Below are 15462 nucleotides of genomic sequence, written 5' to 3'. Positions count from 1 at the left end.
TTGCCGTCGGTGCCCCATAAAGTAGTCTAACCCAGCGAATAAATCCGTTCCCAAACCCAAACCTCCTTAACACTTCCCATAAATACTCCCACTCCACCCTATCAAATGCCTTCTCTGCGTCCATTGCCGCCACTATCTCTGCCTCCCCCTCCACTGAGGGCATCATTATCACCCCTAATAGCCGTCGCACGTTAACATTCAATTGTCTCCCTTTTACGAACCCTGTCTGGTCTTCGTGCACCACCCCTGGGACACAGTCCTCTATCCTCAATGCCAGCACCTTTGCTAGCAGTTTGGCGTCCACGTTCAATAGTGAAATAGGTCTATAGGACCCACACTGCATCGGATCTTTGTCCCTCTTCAAAATTAGCGATATCGTCTCCTCCGACATTGTCGGGGGTAGTGTCCCCCCTTCCCTGGCCTCATTGAACGTCCTCGCCAACAACGGGGCCAACAAGTCCACATATTTTCTGTAGAATTCCACCGTGAACCCATCCGGCCCCGGGGCCTTCCCTGCTTGCATGCTTCCCAGTCCCTTAATAACCTCGTCCACCTCAATCGGCGCCCCCAGGCCTGCCACCGCCTGCTCCTCCACTTTCGGGAACCTCAACTGGTCCAGGAACTGCCGCATCCCCTCCTCTCCCTCTGGGGGCTGAGACCTATACAGTTCTTCATAAAAGGTCTTAAACACCTCATTTATCTTTCCTGCCCTTCGCACAGTGTCTCCCCTTTCATCCCTAATTCCTCCTATCTCCCTCGCTGCTGCCCTCTTTCGCAGTTGGTGCGCCAACAGGCGACTAGCCTTTTCACCATATTCATACCTCCTCCCCTGTGCCTTCCTCCACAGTACCTCCGCCTTTCTGGTGGTCAGAAGGTCAAACTCGGTCTGGAGTCGTCTCCTCTCCCTGTACAGCTCCTCCTCCGGGGTCTCTGCAAATTCCCTGTCCACCCTCAAAATCTCCCCCAGTAATCTATCCCTTTCCTTGGCCTCTGTTTTCCTTTTGTGGGCCCCAATAGAAATCAGCTCTCCTCTGACCACCGCTTTTAGTGCTTCCCAGACCACTCCCACAGGGACCCCGCCGTCGTCATTGACCTCCAGGTATCTCTCGATACACCCCCTCACTCTTGCACACACTCCCTCATCCGCCATCAGTCCCACATCTAATCGCCAGAGTGTTCTCTGCTCCCTGACCTCTCCTACTTCCAGGTCCACCCAATGTGGGGCATGATCCGAAACCGCTATGGCTGAGTATTCAGCTTATTCCACCCTAGAGATCAACGACCTTCCTAAAACAAAAAGATCTATCCGGGAGTACACTTTATGGACGTGGGAGAAGAAGGAATACTCCCTAGCCCTGGGTCTAAGAAATCGCCATGGATCCACTCCCCCCATTTGGTCCATAAACCCCTTAAGTACCTTGGCCGCTGCCGGCCTTCTTCCAGTCCTTGAGCTGGATCTATCTAGCCCCGGGTCCAGCACCGTATTGAAGTCCCCTCCTAAAATCAAATTTCCTGCCTCCAGGTCCGGAATACGCCCCAGCATCCGTCTCATGAACCCCGCATCGTCCCAATTTGGGGCATACACATTAACCAACACGACCTCCATTCCCTCCAGCCTATCACTCACCATTACATATCTACCTCCACTATCTGCTACGATGTTCTTTGCTTCAAATGCTACCCGTTTCCCCACCAAAATGGCCACCCCTCTGTTCTTTGCGTCCAGTCCTGAGTGGAACACCTGTCCCACCCATCCTTTCCTTAGCCTAACTTGGTCCGCCACCTTTAGGTGCGTCTCTTGGAGCATAGCCACGTCTGCCCTTAGTCCTTTCAAATGCGCGAGCGCTCGGGCCCTTTTTATCGGTCCATTCAGGCCTCTCACGTTCCACGTGATCAGCCTCACTGGGGGGCTACCTGCCCCCCTCCCGTGTCGACTAGCCATTACCTTCTCTAGGCCAGTCCCATATCCCGCCTCCACGCTCCCGCTCGCTCCCCCAGCGTCGCATTCCGCCCCCGACCACCCTCTCTTTAGCCATTTCCTTTTGGATTTCCGCAGCAGCAACCCAGTTGTGTCTCCCCCTCCCCCCCCCCCGCTAGAACCCTATCTAGCTTGATTGCTCCCCCATATCACTTCCGTCAGTCAGCTGACTTCAACTGACCCCGGCTACTCCTGCTCGCTCCTCGGCCCCCCCCGGTGTGAGGGAACTCCCATCCGCCTTGCGCCTGTTTTCCCGCCTTATTCTTTCTGGCGCGGGAACATCCCTTTACCTGACCCGCCGCTTATGGCGCAGCTCCCTTTCCCCTCCCCCTCTCCTTCCCCATTCTCTGACTATGTCCCGCCTCTCCCCCCTCACCGGCGCCCACATTTCCCCAGTGTCCCCCCCTTCCCTGTTTACTTCTCGATTAACTTTCACCAACCCATTAACAAAAACAATAATAACAACAATAACAGTTCCCTGCAGCATCAGTCCCTCAGTTCCGGTCCAGTTTCTCTTCATTGATGAAGGACCATGCTTCCTCCGCCGTCTCGAAATAATAGTGTCTCTCCTGATGCGTGACCCATAGTCTTGCCGGCTGCAGCATCCCAAACTTCACCTTCCTTTTGTGCAAAACCTCTTTGGCTCGGTTGAAGCTCGCCCTCCTTCTCGCCACCTCCGCACTCCAATCCTGGTAGATTCTTACCACCGCATTCTCCCATCTGCTACTCCGCACCTTTTTAGCCCATCTCAGGACCTCTTCTCTGTCCTTAAGGCGGTAGAATCGCACGATTATCGCCCTCGGTGGTTCTCCCGCTTTTGGTCTTCTCGCCGGGATCCGATTTGCCCACTCCACCTCCATGGGGCCCGCAGGGGCCTCAGCACCCATCAGTGAGCTCAGCATCTTACTTGCGTACGCTCCACAGTCCACTCCTTCCACACCCTCCGGGAGACCTAGTATCCGAAGGTTCTTCCTTCGCGCTCCATTTTCAAGGGCCTCAATCCTATCAGCACACTTTTTATGAAGTGCCTCGTGCGTCTGAGTCTTGACCGCCAGGCCCAGGACCTCGTCCTCAATACCTGATACCTTCTGCGCCACCACGCGAAGTTCAGTCTCCTGGGTCTTTAAAGTCTCCTTAAGCCCCTCAATTGCCTGTAACAACGGGGTCATTACCTCCTTCTTCAGCAGGTCCACGCACCGTCTCACTACCTCGTCCTGCTCAGGCCCCCATGTCACCTGTGGTTTCTCCGCCGCCATTTTGTTCCACTCCCTCTGACCTTCTGGCTGCAGATTCTTCGGGCTGCAGCCGCCGCCGCCGGTTTTTCCCTCCGTCGTTCGGGGGGGACTCCCTTCCCTCGCGCCTCGCACCGGGTTTTACGGCCGTCTTAAAAGAGCCCGAAGTTCCGTCGGAGCTGGAGCCGCCGAAACGTGCGGCTAGCTCATCCCTGCCGCAACCGGAAGTCCGACCACCTCTTCTGTGTCCCATTCCCTTTCGGCCAGTGCAGCAGCAACTCTTTTTCTCCCCCCTTCCCCCCTCCCCTCCCCCACTAGACCCCTGTCTAGCTTTTTTGCTCCCCCCATGTCACTCCCGTAAGTCAGCTGACGGCTGCTGACCCCGGCTTCCCCCGCCGTCCCATTGACCTCCCCGCGTGGGAGTCTCCCAATCCTTCGTTCCCATTCCTGCCTTTCCAAAGCCCGCTCCGCCCCCTCTGGCGCAGCTCCTTTCGCGGCCTTGTCTCTCTCCCCCAGCCCATGTAACATTTCCTGCGCGTGATTGACCCCCTCTATACAACAACCATCATACATCAAACCCCCAAACATCCCTCAGTTAGAGTCCAACTTTTCGGCTTGTTCAAAGGTCCACGCCTCTTCAGGCCTTTCGAATAATAGTGTTGGCACTTGTATGTGACCCACAGTCGCGCTGGCTGCAGCATTCCGAATTTCACTTCTTTCCGGTACAACGCCGCTTTGGCCCAGTTGAAACCCGCTCTCCGCTTTGTAACTTCCCTGCTCCAGTCCGGGTATATTCGGATCTCTGCATTGTCCCACTTACTGCTCCGCTCCTTCTTGGCCCATCTCAGGCCCCACTCTCTGTCCGTGAACTGGTGGAACCTCACCACCATCGCCCTTGGCGGCTCATTTGCCTGGGGCTTCTTCGCCAGCACCCGATGTGCCCCGTCCAACTCCAGCAGCCTCGAAGGGGCCTTCGTGCCCATCATCGCCTCGAGCATCGTGCTCGCGTATGCCCCGGCATCAGCCCACTCCACTCCCTCAGGGAGACCCAGGATTTGCAGATTCTTTCTCCTCGACCTGTTCTCCAGGTCTTCGAGTCTTTCCGCCCATCTCTTGTGTAGTGCCTCATTCTGCTCCACTCTCACCGCCAGGCCCACGAGCTCGTCCTCGTTCTGACTGACTCTTTTCTGTACCTCCTGGATCTTAGCTTCGTGGACCTTCTGGGTGATCCCGAGTCCTTCAATTGCCGAAAGAATAGGCGCCAACATCTCCTTGCGCATCTCCTCGCGCTGCTCCTTGAAGCAGCGCTTGATGAACTCCTGCAGCTCCCCTTTGTCCCTGGCCGCTGCCATTTTGTTTTCTTCCCCTCACTTCTCCCGTTGCTCCAGTGCCCATCCTTTGGCCGTTACACTTCTGGTCCGTTTCATAGAGGTTGGAGGGGGACCTCTCTCTTCCCTTCCCCACGGGCTGCGTCAAAAAAAAAAAAAGTTCCGTTGGGGCTCCTCTAACGAGCCCAAAAGTCCGTGGTAGCGGGAGCTGCCGAATCGTGTGGCTTAGCTCCACATAGCCGCAACCGGAAGTCGAGAGGGAATCCTTTGGCAGTGTTCGCTTCACCAGTCTGCCCCAAAAAGTCTATGGAAACTCCTGAAAAAGGTCTGGGAGTCCGTTCCAGACAGGAGCTGCCGAATGCGCGACCTACTCCTCCATGGCCGCCACCGGAAGCCTCGTCCCTGCTTCTTCAATGGCCTTGGTAGATCTTTTCACAGTTGTTCCCTCTGCTGCTAGAATTCACCTTTGATAGAGTCAAGTCAGATTGCAGCTTTAAGCTTGCCCTTCCCCTGCCTGCATGCTGGAAGAGGCCCTGTTTATCCTGTTGCTGCCAAATCTTTTACTGTTTCTGCCGGGTCTGGTAGCCAAAAGACATAACATTCCTGGGGGACACTGTCAGTGGAATGCTGCAGTCTTCTTCCCACACCGGGAAATGCCAAATGCCGTGGGGGCCCTGTAAAAAAGCCCAAAAGTCCGTTCCAAGCGGGAGCTACCGAATATGTGGCCTAGCTCTGCATAGCCGCACCCGGAAGTCCGCGACTATGCTTTCTAGTACTGACCCGACATTCAAATTGTCAATGTGGCTGCATTAAGTTGCCTACCCCTGCCAAAGAGCATTCCACCACCACCAGTACCCCAGGAGATCTTACTGGCTTTGAACCTCATAGACATTGTGCCAGTGTCCACTGGACATCATCCTAATTTTACCGAGCGAGACCCCATACTATCAAAGAAGAAAAGAATGATACAGACTGCGTGGCAGTACAAGAAACCTCAGCAACTAAGGCCCTACTTCACTTGTCAGGACGTTGACCTGCGAGGATAGCATGATTCTGTGTGGATCACGAGTAGCCATTCCACCTCCAGCCAGGGGGGGACTCCTACAGGAGCTACATAGCACCCATCCAGGGTAGACAAAGATGAAGCTGCGGGCATGCAGTTACGTCGGGCGGCCATGCATAGATAAAGCCATTGAAGAATTGGTGCAACAGTGCCACTCTTACCAAACTCCAACAGTCCTTGCCTCCATCCGCCACTTTTCATCCTGGGGAATGGTCAGGTCATCCGTAGACCCGGGTCCACATTGACTACGTGGGCCTTGATGTATTTATTTCTGGTGGATGCCCACTCTAAGTAGCAATTAGTTCAAGAGATGGGCATCACGGCTTTGGCGGCCACGATGCATGCCTTATGCCGAGTGTTTGCCATTCATGGACTTCCCGAATCGTCTTGGACAATGGCACCCCCTTTATTGGCAATGATTTCCAGGATTTTGTAGGAGCAAATGGCACACGCCACACGAGGATGGCCCCATTCCATCCAGCATCTAATGAATTGGCTGAGAGGGCCGTTCAGACCTTCAGGAATGCAATGGGAAAAAAATCTGATAATCCATTTCACCAGCCATTGGCTATTTTTTTCCTGTTCTACAACTGAACCCCCCACTCCACAACTGAGCTACTAATGGACCGTCACCTGAGAACGTGATTGGATTTTGTGTTTCCAAATTTGGTGGGGAGGGTGGAGGCATGTCAGGCCTCCCAGAAGATTCAACGGTCAGAGCAGAGGGGCAGTAAGTTGTTCCGGGTAGGAGACCCAATTTTGGGCCGTAATTTTGCCTCAGGGACGGGTTGTGGTCCAGTCGGGGCTGGTGTCATATGTGGTCAGTGTCAATGGGAAGGTCATCAGAAAGCATGTTGACCACTTGAGAAGTTTGGTGTTGGTGGCCCCAGCTTGGAGTCAACAAGTCCCACCAGTATTGTGAACACTCATGTAACTTTATCTAGCCAAGGGCAGTCAGGGGCTCCTGAATCTATACAACCAGCTGTCGAGGCAACTGCTTCACTGGGCAGGGAATTTCATAGATTCACAACCCTTTGGGTGAAGAAGTTCCTCCTGAGCTCAGTCCTAAATCTACTTCCCCTTATTTTGAGGCTATGCTGTAGAGATCTACCATGCGGATCCAGTGGCACCTGCGAACACTAAAACTCAGTAGAAATTTGAGTTAACACTTCTCGGGTGCAAATAAAAATCATTTATTTTCAATTGATCACAATTGAGAATCACTTATTCTCTTATAAGTCCGGCATGCAAAAGGACTCAAAGAGAAGTAATTTGTACACAGTTTAACTTTCAAATGATACAGAAATGATTTTCTTGCTTACGGCAAACAGCTTGCATTTACTTCAAGAGTTAGAGTGGAAAAGTGAAAATATGAAAAATAGAGACAGCGAGTAAGTAAGATCAAAGTATAGAATGATCCAGGAAAAAGATGGCCGTACGGACTTTACTAAATCATATCAGTCTTTAGCCATCTATCTACACCCCTATGTAATCCTAATTGGTTTGGGTTAAAATTAAATGAGTTTGATTTGATGGTTAGCTGTCAGTCTTTAATGTGCAACATTAACTTGAAATGTTTCATAAATGAATTCTTGTATGTGTTATGGCATGTGATTCTATGCTGTTATCATGACCGGCTTGAACTGACTTCTTGCTGACTTAGCTGTTATCAACATTGAGAAAAATGGTGCCTTGATATTACCATGTCATTGCTATGCTGTTGCCATGGAGTCTGCCCTGCCCTTGGACACTGTCTTGTCAAAGTGTTTGTTTTAATCTATCAGGTTCTTCTGTGTTTCTGTTGAATTATGTGTTTTTATGTTGCAGAATTTATGCTGTGTCATGCTGTTTTGTAAGCTGTATGTTTTGAGATGACCTGAGGTTATGAGTGAATTTAAAATGGGTATTTAGTAAGACAGGGGCTTAATATTTAGCTATCTTTTACCTATTAGGTATGTTAGAAAACAGTTGGCTTCTACTTATGCCCCCTAGTAATGCTTTCACCCGCCAGTAGAAACAACCTCCCCGCATCTATCCTATCTATTCCCTTCAAAATTTTATGTATTTCTAAAAGATCCCCCCCGCATCCTTCTAAATTCCAACGAGAACAGTCCCAGTCTACTCAACCTCGCCTCGTAATCCAACCCCCTCAACTCTGGGATTAACCTAGTGACTCTCATCTGCACACCCTCCAGTGCCAGTATGTTCTTTCTCAGGTAAGGAGACCAAAACTGAACACAATACTCCAGGTGTGGCCTCACTAACAACTTATACAGTTATCGCATAACTTCCCTAATCTTAAACTCCATCCCTCTAGCAATGAAGGACAAAACTCCATTCGACTTTTTAATCACCTGTTGCACCTGTAAACCAACTTTTTGCGACTCATGCACTAGGACACCCAGGAGCCTCTGCACAATAGGGAGTTTGCGCAGGGCTCTGGGAGCAGGACCCCGGACTAAAGTGTTAAGACCTCTAATATTTTGTTCTGTGCCTGTTATTTAACTGACTTTCACCAATAAACACCTTTGTTAAATACTGGAAGCCTCCAGTGTATGTTTTGACCCACCACATTTCATTTTCTTTTCATTTCCATATCAGAATTTGTCTCTGTTATTAAATATCCACTTGTGTGGATTTGTCACCTCCCTTTTGCCTCCTCCTTGTATGCAGTTCTCTTTCACTTTTATACTCAAAAATGTATTTGATAGTATTTTTAAACACTATGGGGCCAATATTCACTGCTCCAGAGTGTAAGAATGGGACAATAGTGGGTCTTAATTTCAGTAGACCAATTAACACCTTGTTCCTGTTCCATTTGCAGTCATTGCATTTTCTTTAGGACTTCAGCAGGATGACCTGAGCAGGAACCTACTTCCAATCTGCACATTAGGATTCTGCACTAGGTGTAGTTCTGCCATCTAATTTTGAGGTATCAATGGATATAGCATGCACTGCAATCGGCCTACTGGTACCAGGTGTTGTGTGGTGTTACATATGCAGTCCTAGGCAGACTGCCCTTGGCCCGTCCAGACACTATTTAGAGGGGCTGGATTTTTCGGACGTGCCCAACGCATGGTCGCCACAATCGGGACGGGGACCATCTAAAGGTCCGTTGACCCCGGGTGGGAATTTACAGTCGCTGGGCGAGTGGGGCCGAAAAATCCCGCCTGAGATCTTTGTGGTTGTAGGGAGCATGATGCTCCATTCTTCCCTACAAAAATCGCAAAGCCCAATGCTTGACTGTTCATACTTTATCTCTCTGCCCTGCCACTGTTCCCTTTCCCCCTCCACAGAGAAAATATCTGGATTGGCTATATGATGCAGCCACCAGAATTTCCTCCAAAGTTGCCCTTATGAGCTAGGGTGGCACTCAGAGATCGCTGATATTATGGCAAGGCATCCAAAATCTGATTAAAGTGAAACTCTACCCTGATGATTCTCTCCAAGTATTGAAGAGGCTAAGTTGTTGGTTAAAATGTTTCTCTTATTGTTCTGTGCAATCTTACTTGGCTGGATGTTTTGCTCACTTTTTCTATACGGGCAGAACGGTAGCAAAGTGGTTAGCACTGTGCCTTCACAGCACCAGCGACCCTGATTCAATTTCCAGCTTGGGTCACTGTCTGTGCGGAGTCTGCACATTCTCCCTGTGTCTGTGTGGGTTTCCTCTGGTGCTCCGGCTTCCTTTCATAAGTCCCGAAAAACGTGCTGTTAGGTAATTTGGACATTCTGAATTTTCCCTCTGTGTACCCGAACAAGCGCCGGAATGTGGCGACTAGGGGATTTTCACAGTAACTTCATTATAGTGTTAATGTAAGCCGACTTGTGACAATAAAGATTACTATATTATTATTATTTTCTTACACTGGGTGTTCATGGGCGCGATTCTCCGACCCCCCACCGGGTTGGAGAATCGCCGGGGGCCGCCGTGAATCCCGCCTCCGCCGTGTCCCGAATTCTCCGCCACCGGAGATTCGGCGGGGGTGGGAATCGCGCCCCGCCGGCCGGCAGAAATCCCCCGGCGATTCTCCGGTCCGCGATGGGCTGAAGTCCCGCCGCTGTCAACCCACGCCAGCTGGCATGGATTGAACCACCTTTCGAACGGCGGGACAAGGTGGCGCGGGCGGGCTCCGGGGTCCTGGCGGGGGCGCGGGGCGATCTGGCCCCGGGGGGTGCCTCCGCGGTGGCCTGGCCCGCAATCGGGGCCACCGATCTGCGGGCAGGCCTGTGCCGTGGGGGCACCCTTTTCCTTCCGCCTTCGCCATGGTCTCCACTATGGCGGAGGCGGAAGAGACCCCCTCCACTGCGCATGCGCGGGGATGCCGTGAGCGGCCGCTGACGCTCCCGCGCATGCGCCGCACGGCAAAGTCATTTCCGCGCCAGCTGGCGGGGCACCAAAGGTCTTTCCCGCCAGCTGGCGGGGCGGAAATCAGTCCCGCGCGGGCCTAGCCCCTCAAGGTGAGGGCTCGGCCCCTCAAGATGCGGAGAATTCCGCACCTTTGGGGCGGTGCGATGCAGGACTGATTTGCGCCGTTTTTGGCGCCGGTCGGCGGACATCGGCCGATTGCGGAGAATCCCGCCCATTGTCTCCAATGTCTGCAAGCAGATCATCATTGTTAGATATACTGTTTATCCTTCTGTCACTTTTTTTGCACATGCATTTCCTCAAGTACATCTCACTGTTGGTGTTTTTCATGCCCTATTGCATTCTAACCACCATGACACTTCTGGCGCTCTTCACTTTCTGCCTCTGTTTCATGTCTCCCTTGCTCCTCGGCCATTCCTTCCTTTTCTTCTTCACTGTTAGCTTTAACCTCTGTCACCTTTTTAACCTTTCCCTCTTTCTTTTCTCTTCCATCCTTTCAGGGCTGTTAGGCTGCTCTTTGCAAGTGGGAAGCTCGCACATTACGGTTTGCACTGCTTATAGTGGTTGTAATACATCAACCGAGTAGTGTATATGCTTTAAAAAATAAAAACACTGCTGGTAGCAAAGAATATCCAAAGGAATGCCCACCTGATTCCACAGTATTTCAATTGGCCAGCCCCAAGCCATGGTACTTAGTTTTGGGCTGCTGCAACCAAATGTTAATTTATGTTCAAATGAGCAAGCTGGCTTTAGAAATGCCGCAGGTGCAGGCAGCACACTCAATTTATATATTAGTAAGGTCCAAGGCCCAATCTTGGACTGGCCTCCCAGTTTGTATGCATAGTGAAGTTGCATCACTGCCGTTGTGCCTGATTCTGGCAAATTTTTAACCCTAATGCACTTTTTGTTTTAACAGAAATGCCCCATGTCAAGCAACCTTTTGCTAAACAACCTTTTATACCTGCTAAAACCTCTGCTGTATGTCTGACAGAAGAGTTTCAAAAGATTGCTGAACCCAAAGATTTTTCAGAAAGGTATTTTATGATTGGTCGCATCTAGTTAATACTTGGCGTCATTTGTGTCATAAACCACTATCCATTTTCATGACTCCTACATGTAAATTGCAAAGGGTCAAGTTGATTGGAATTTTCAATTTTGATATATTATACAGTAATTGGATTCACCATTACATTCTAGTCCTGCCGTTGTCTTTATTTTCTAAGAAATGGGAGAATTAATTTAGCTCAACTACGTCAATAAAGTAGATTGTTAAATGCTTGACAAAATTTGTGATGCAGGGCGATGCCAACAGCGGGGTGTTCAATTCCCGTGCCAGCTAAGGTTAGTCATGAAGGCCCAAGGCCTTCTCAACCTTGCCCCTCGCCTGAGGTGTGGTGATCCTCAAGTTAAATCACCACCAGTCAGCTTGCCCCCTCAAAGGGAACAGCAGCCAATGGTCATCTGGGACTATGGCAACTTTACTTTTATAATACCATATAATTTTGATGAAATTCTAAATTATATCTTGCCTTCCTCTTCATGTCCAGTACTTGTCTAATACTAATTAATGATGCTCCAAAGATACTACTCACAGGTTATGATAATTTATAAAGACAAGACATTATACTGTATAAAATAGAATTTAAGACTAGGTAAAGTCCCTTTCTGTAGATTCTTTAAAGAAATTATGTGAGTTACAAATCAAGTTATAGAACTGAACCATGGTTTTGTTTATTTGATGAGTGTATGAAAGCATTTGGAGACATTGTGAAACTGCTAAATACTTGTAGAAAACGTTCTAAAATGCATGGATTAGGAATTTTCTTGGGGCCTGAGGCAAAAGGGGTTGGTGAAGATTAGTGGGAATGGAAAATTGATGGGACCTGATCATTCCAGTCTCTGTCTTGAAGAAAGCTTTGCTGGGATTTCATCTCGGGATATAGGTGAATAGAAGTTGCATCTGACCCTTTCTGCAGCTTGACGTACAAATAGGAGGCAGAACTGGTGAGATGGCATCATCTGTCAAATTTCCCACTCGTCCTCCCTTCTGTACCTGTAACGTATTACAAATTACAGAGCATTTGTACGGAGGGAAAGGGGCCTTTTAGTGTTCTAGGTTAGGTTTGTGGTTTGCAGCATTTGGATGAGGACAAAGAATGGAATTTCAGTAATGGCCAGGTAATAAAAAAAAGACTTTTGCAAATAAAAAACTATCTAATACCATTTTTCCTTCCCCTACCATGACATAAGTGCGCAAGGTTTGCCAATATTGGTGCAAACATCTGCCAGCAATGTGCAAATTCCTTAAACCCTGAGAGCTCCAGCAAGGTCAGGCCCACACAGGCACATCTTCTGCTTTGCTGTAAATGCAGTAATGGCAAAGGATTGCCGGTTTTCATTTTCAAAGTCTTTAAAATTGTTTTAAATCTTCTTTACAAGTGGAGCAGATACTGCGGTAGTTAAGACAGCGGTAATGAGGAATGTCATCGTGGACATTCTTCAGACACTGAAGTGTCCAGATGCAGCAGGATCTGAACTACATTCAGGTTTGGGCCGATAAGCAGCAAGTAACATAAGTGCCAAGTAATGACCATATTCAACAAAAGAGCATCTACAGGGCACAAATCAAACGTGGTGGAATGCTTTCCACTTCCCTTAATGAATGCAGCTCCAACAACACGCATGATGCTTTTCACCATTCAGGACAAAACAGCCTGCTTGATCAGAACCCATCCACCACCATAAATATTCACTACATCCACCACTGACGCACAGTGGCAGCAATGTGTACCATATACAGGATGCAGTATCAGTATAGCAACTTGCCAAGCGTCCATCGATAGCACTTTCCAAACCTGGACCTCCACCACCTGGAAGGACAAGGGCAGCAGACACATGGGAGCATCATCACCTGCAAGTTCTCCTCTAAGCCCCATACCATCCTGACTCGGAAATATATCACTGTTCCTTCATTGTTGCTGGATCAAAACCCTGGATCTCCTTTCCTAACAGCACTGTGGGTGTACCTTCACCAGATAGACTGTACCAGTTCAAGAATACAGCTCACCACAACCTTCTCAAGGGCCATTAAGATGAGCAGCAAATGTTAGCCTCACGAACAATGTCCATCCCATGCAAAAATAGAAGAACTGTGAGGAATGGCCAAATGAGACATTATGGAATATATTTGTTGGTACTAAAATAAATTCAAAATGTTTGCCACAGCTGAGAAATGTCACACTATGTGTTATATATTTAAGTGCTGTAGGAAGTGTGTGACTGCGTGTGCTTTCCTCAAGACTTGATTATAGCTGGCAGACCTCTCATGGCATTATTTATGGACAGAAATCCCAATGATATGCCTATCATTGTTACATTATAGCAATCACTACACTTCAAAAACTTTCCATGGGTAATCTAAGTTATTTTAAGAAAGAGATTAGTCTTTTAAAGTAAATGGGTTAAAATCCGTGGCAAAATAACATGAAAAGGAATTTCTTGAAAAATACATAATTATATTTACTAATATGAAACTGCACAATTTCAGAACTGAGGTTTCTTAAACATAAGGAATATTGAAACCCTTGTGATATATTCTGGCCAATTGAATCATTCATATTTTGGTTGCCACTGAAGTATTATGATGTATTTTACAGCCTTGGGTCTAGAAGGACAGTATCAATTCTAAACCCAGTTTACAAATCAAACATTTTTTGGAATCCCTTGTAGCTTTTAGTGTACGTGTATATACAACAGATAGCACATTTCTGTTCTATCAGTGGCAAAGCTAATTGAGAAAATTGAAATAAAGGACTATATTTTATACGTTGATATTATTGGTACAGCGTTTTGCACAATATGGGTATGTGTTAGGAATTCAGATGAGACGCTTTTGTACTTGATTTAAAGTACATATATTTTTCTGGTTATTCATTTTAATTGATGTAAATTTGAACAGTTTTTGAATCCAGTGCGATGATTTTGATACCTGAATTCCTGAAACGCAAGCCACGATACAGTGGCTGAAGATTCAAACTTTGCATGCAATACTTTGAATACTACAAATAAATCTCAACTCAGCTCATAAGCTTGGAGATACGCTTAAAGACAAGTCTGAGTATTGAAAAAATAATTTCAATTCACTATTCTTATCTTGTTTGCATTTGGTTGAAAAGCTGGGATAGTCCCGAAAGACATGCTGTTAGGTAATTTGGACATTCTGAATTCTCCCTCTGTGTACCTGAACAGGTGCCGAAATGTGGCAACGAGGGGCTTTTCACAGGATCTTCCTTGCTGCAGTGTTAATGTAAGCCTACTTGTGACAATGAAGATTTTTATTATAATTGTTAATCTCTATCAAGAGTTTGGATTTGTTGACAAATGTGCATACCAGAATATACACACAGTACCTTAAAGTTATAGTCCTCTATAATGACCCATGATTGTCACTGCACCACAAATCTCCTCTCTTGGCTCTATCAGCTCTGGGATAAATGCTATCTACCACACGAGTCACTTGTTATGAATGTTTTTAGCATGTCTAGGTGCCGTCAATTCGGAAATGCACCACTTATGGATGAGACTGCACTATAGAAGCACCACATCAGAAAATTACCCTTAAATTATGCTCAAAGTCTTGAAAAGACTTTCAGATAGGGTAATCGAAGAAAAAAGTAATTTAAGAAACTGCTGGATACAATAATGGAGAATTATAGCCTCTTTCTAGTTGGATGAAAAATCTGAATATCCTTTCTCATATCTATTTTATGATCTTCTGAACTTCACCACATAAACAGCAACTCAACCATTTGTGTTCAACAGGTCAGGGTAATGTGTATATTGTGTGGGTGAAGAGAGTTAGCATGCTTTCTGCTTTTGTATACTAGTTTGCTTCTCATTTTCAACCCTCATTGCTGGCTAGCAACAAAGCGAAAAAAAAGAAGCAAATATGTACATCTCTCTCTGTCAATGCGCAACCTCTCCATCAGCAAGTTCTCAGCTGTCCTTCCTCATGGTGACACGTGGAAACTGAGCTTCTCATGGCTCTAGGCTAGAGTTTCAGAAAAGCTTAGTGGAGGTTTGAACCCCAGTAGTGTGCAGACCTATAGCATATGAACATCCCTTTTTGACATACTCCCCTCTTTGCTGCTGTCATCTGCCTTCAAGTTATCTACAGTGAGTGTCGATTTACATACACGAACTGATGGAAGGCAATTCAGCCTTGATTATCTGAGATCCAAGTCGAAGGTGCACCAAGTGTTCGTTCAGGATTTGCTCTACATTGATGATGCCACACTAGTATTCCACACTGAGAAACATCTTCAACAGCAAATGGACAAACCTTCCCACACCTGTAAAGAAATTGGTCTGACTATCAGCATCAAGTAGACAAATGTCATAATCCCGAATGTTACCATGCCACCATCTAACAGCATTGACAATACGATGCTGGAGATACATACATATATATACAAACAAACAAATCAGGAGCAGAA

General features: G+C 47.7%; 1 protein-coding gene across 4 annotated transcripts in view; it reads left to right on the top strand.

Annotated features, from left to right (window-relative positions):
• LOC140391721 (coiled-coil domain-containing protein 81-like) overlaps positions 1-15462 on the top strand; it is a 252969-nt gene that overhangs the window by 125994 nt on the left and 111513 nt on the right. For all 4 annotated transcript variants that reach the window (XM_072476491.1, XM_072476493.1, XM_072476490.1 and 1 more), the window contains one exon: positions 10884-11001. In XM_072476491.1, the coding sequence (XP_072332592.1) occupies positions 10884-11001 (118 nt within the window). The remainder of the gene's footprint in view (positions 1-10883; positions 11002-15462) is intronic.

The sequence above is a fragment of the Scyliorhinus torazame genome, chromosome 15 (genome assembly GCF_047496885.1).
Source record: "Scyliorhinus torazame isolate Kashiwa2021f chromosome 15, sScyTor2.1, whole genome shotgun sequence".
Lineage (NCBI taxonomy): Eukaryota > Metazoa > Chordata > Chondrichthyes > Carcharhiniformes > Scyliorhinidae > Scyliorhinus > Scyliorhinus torazame.
This window is presented reverse-complemented; position numbering and strand designations above follow the sequence as displayed.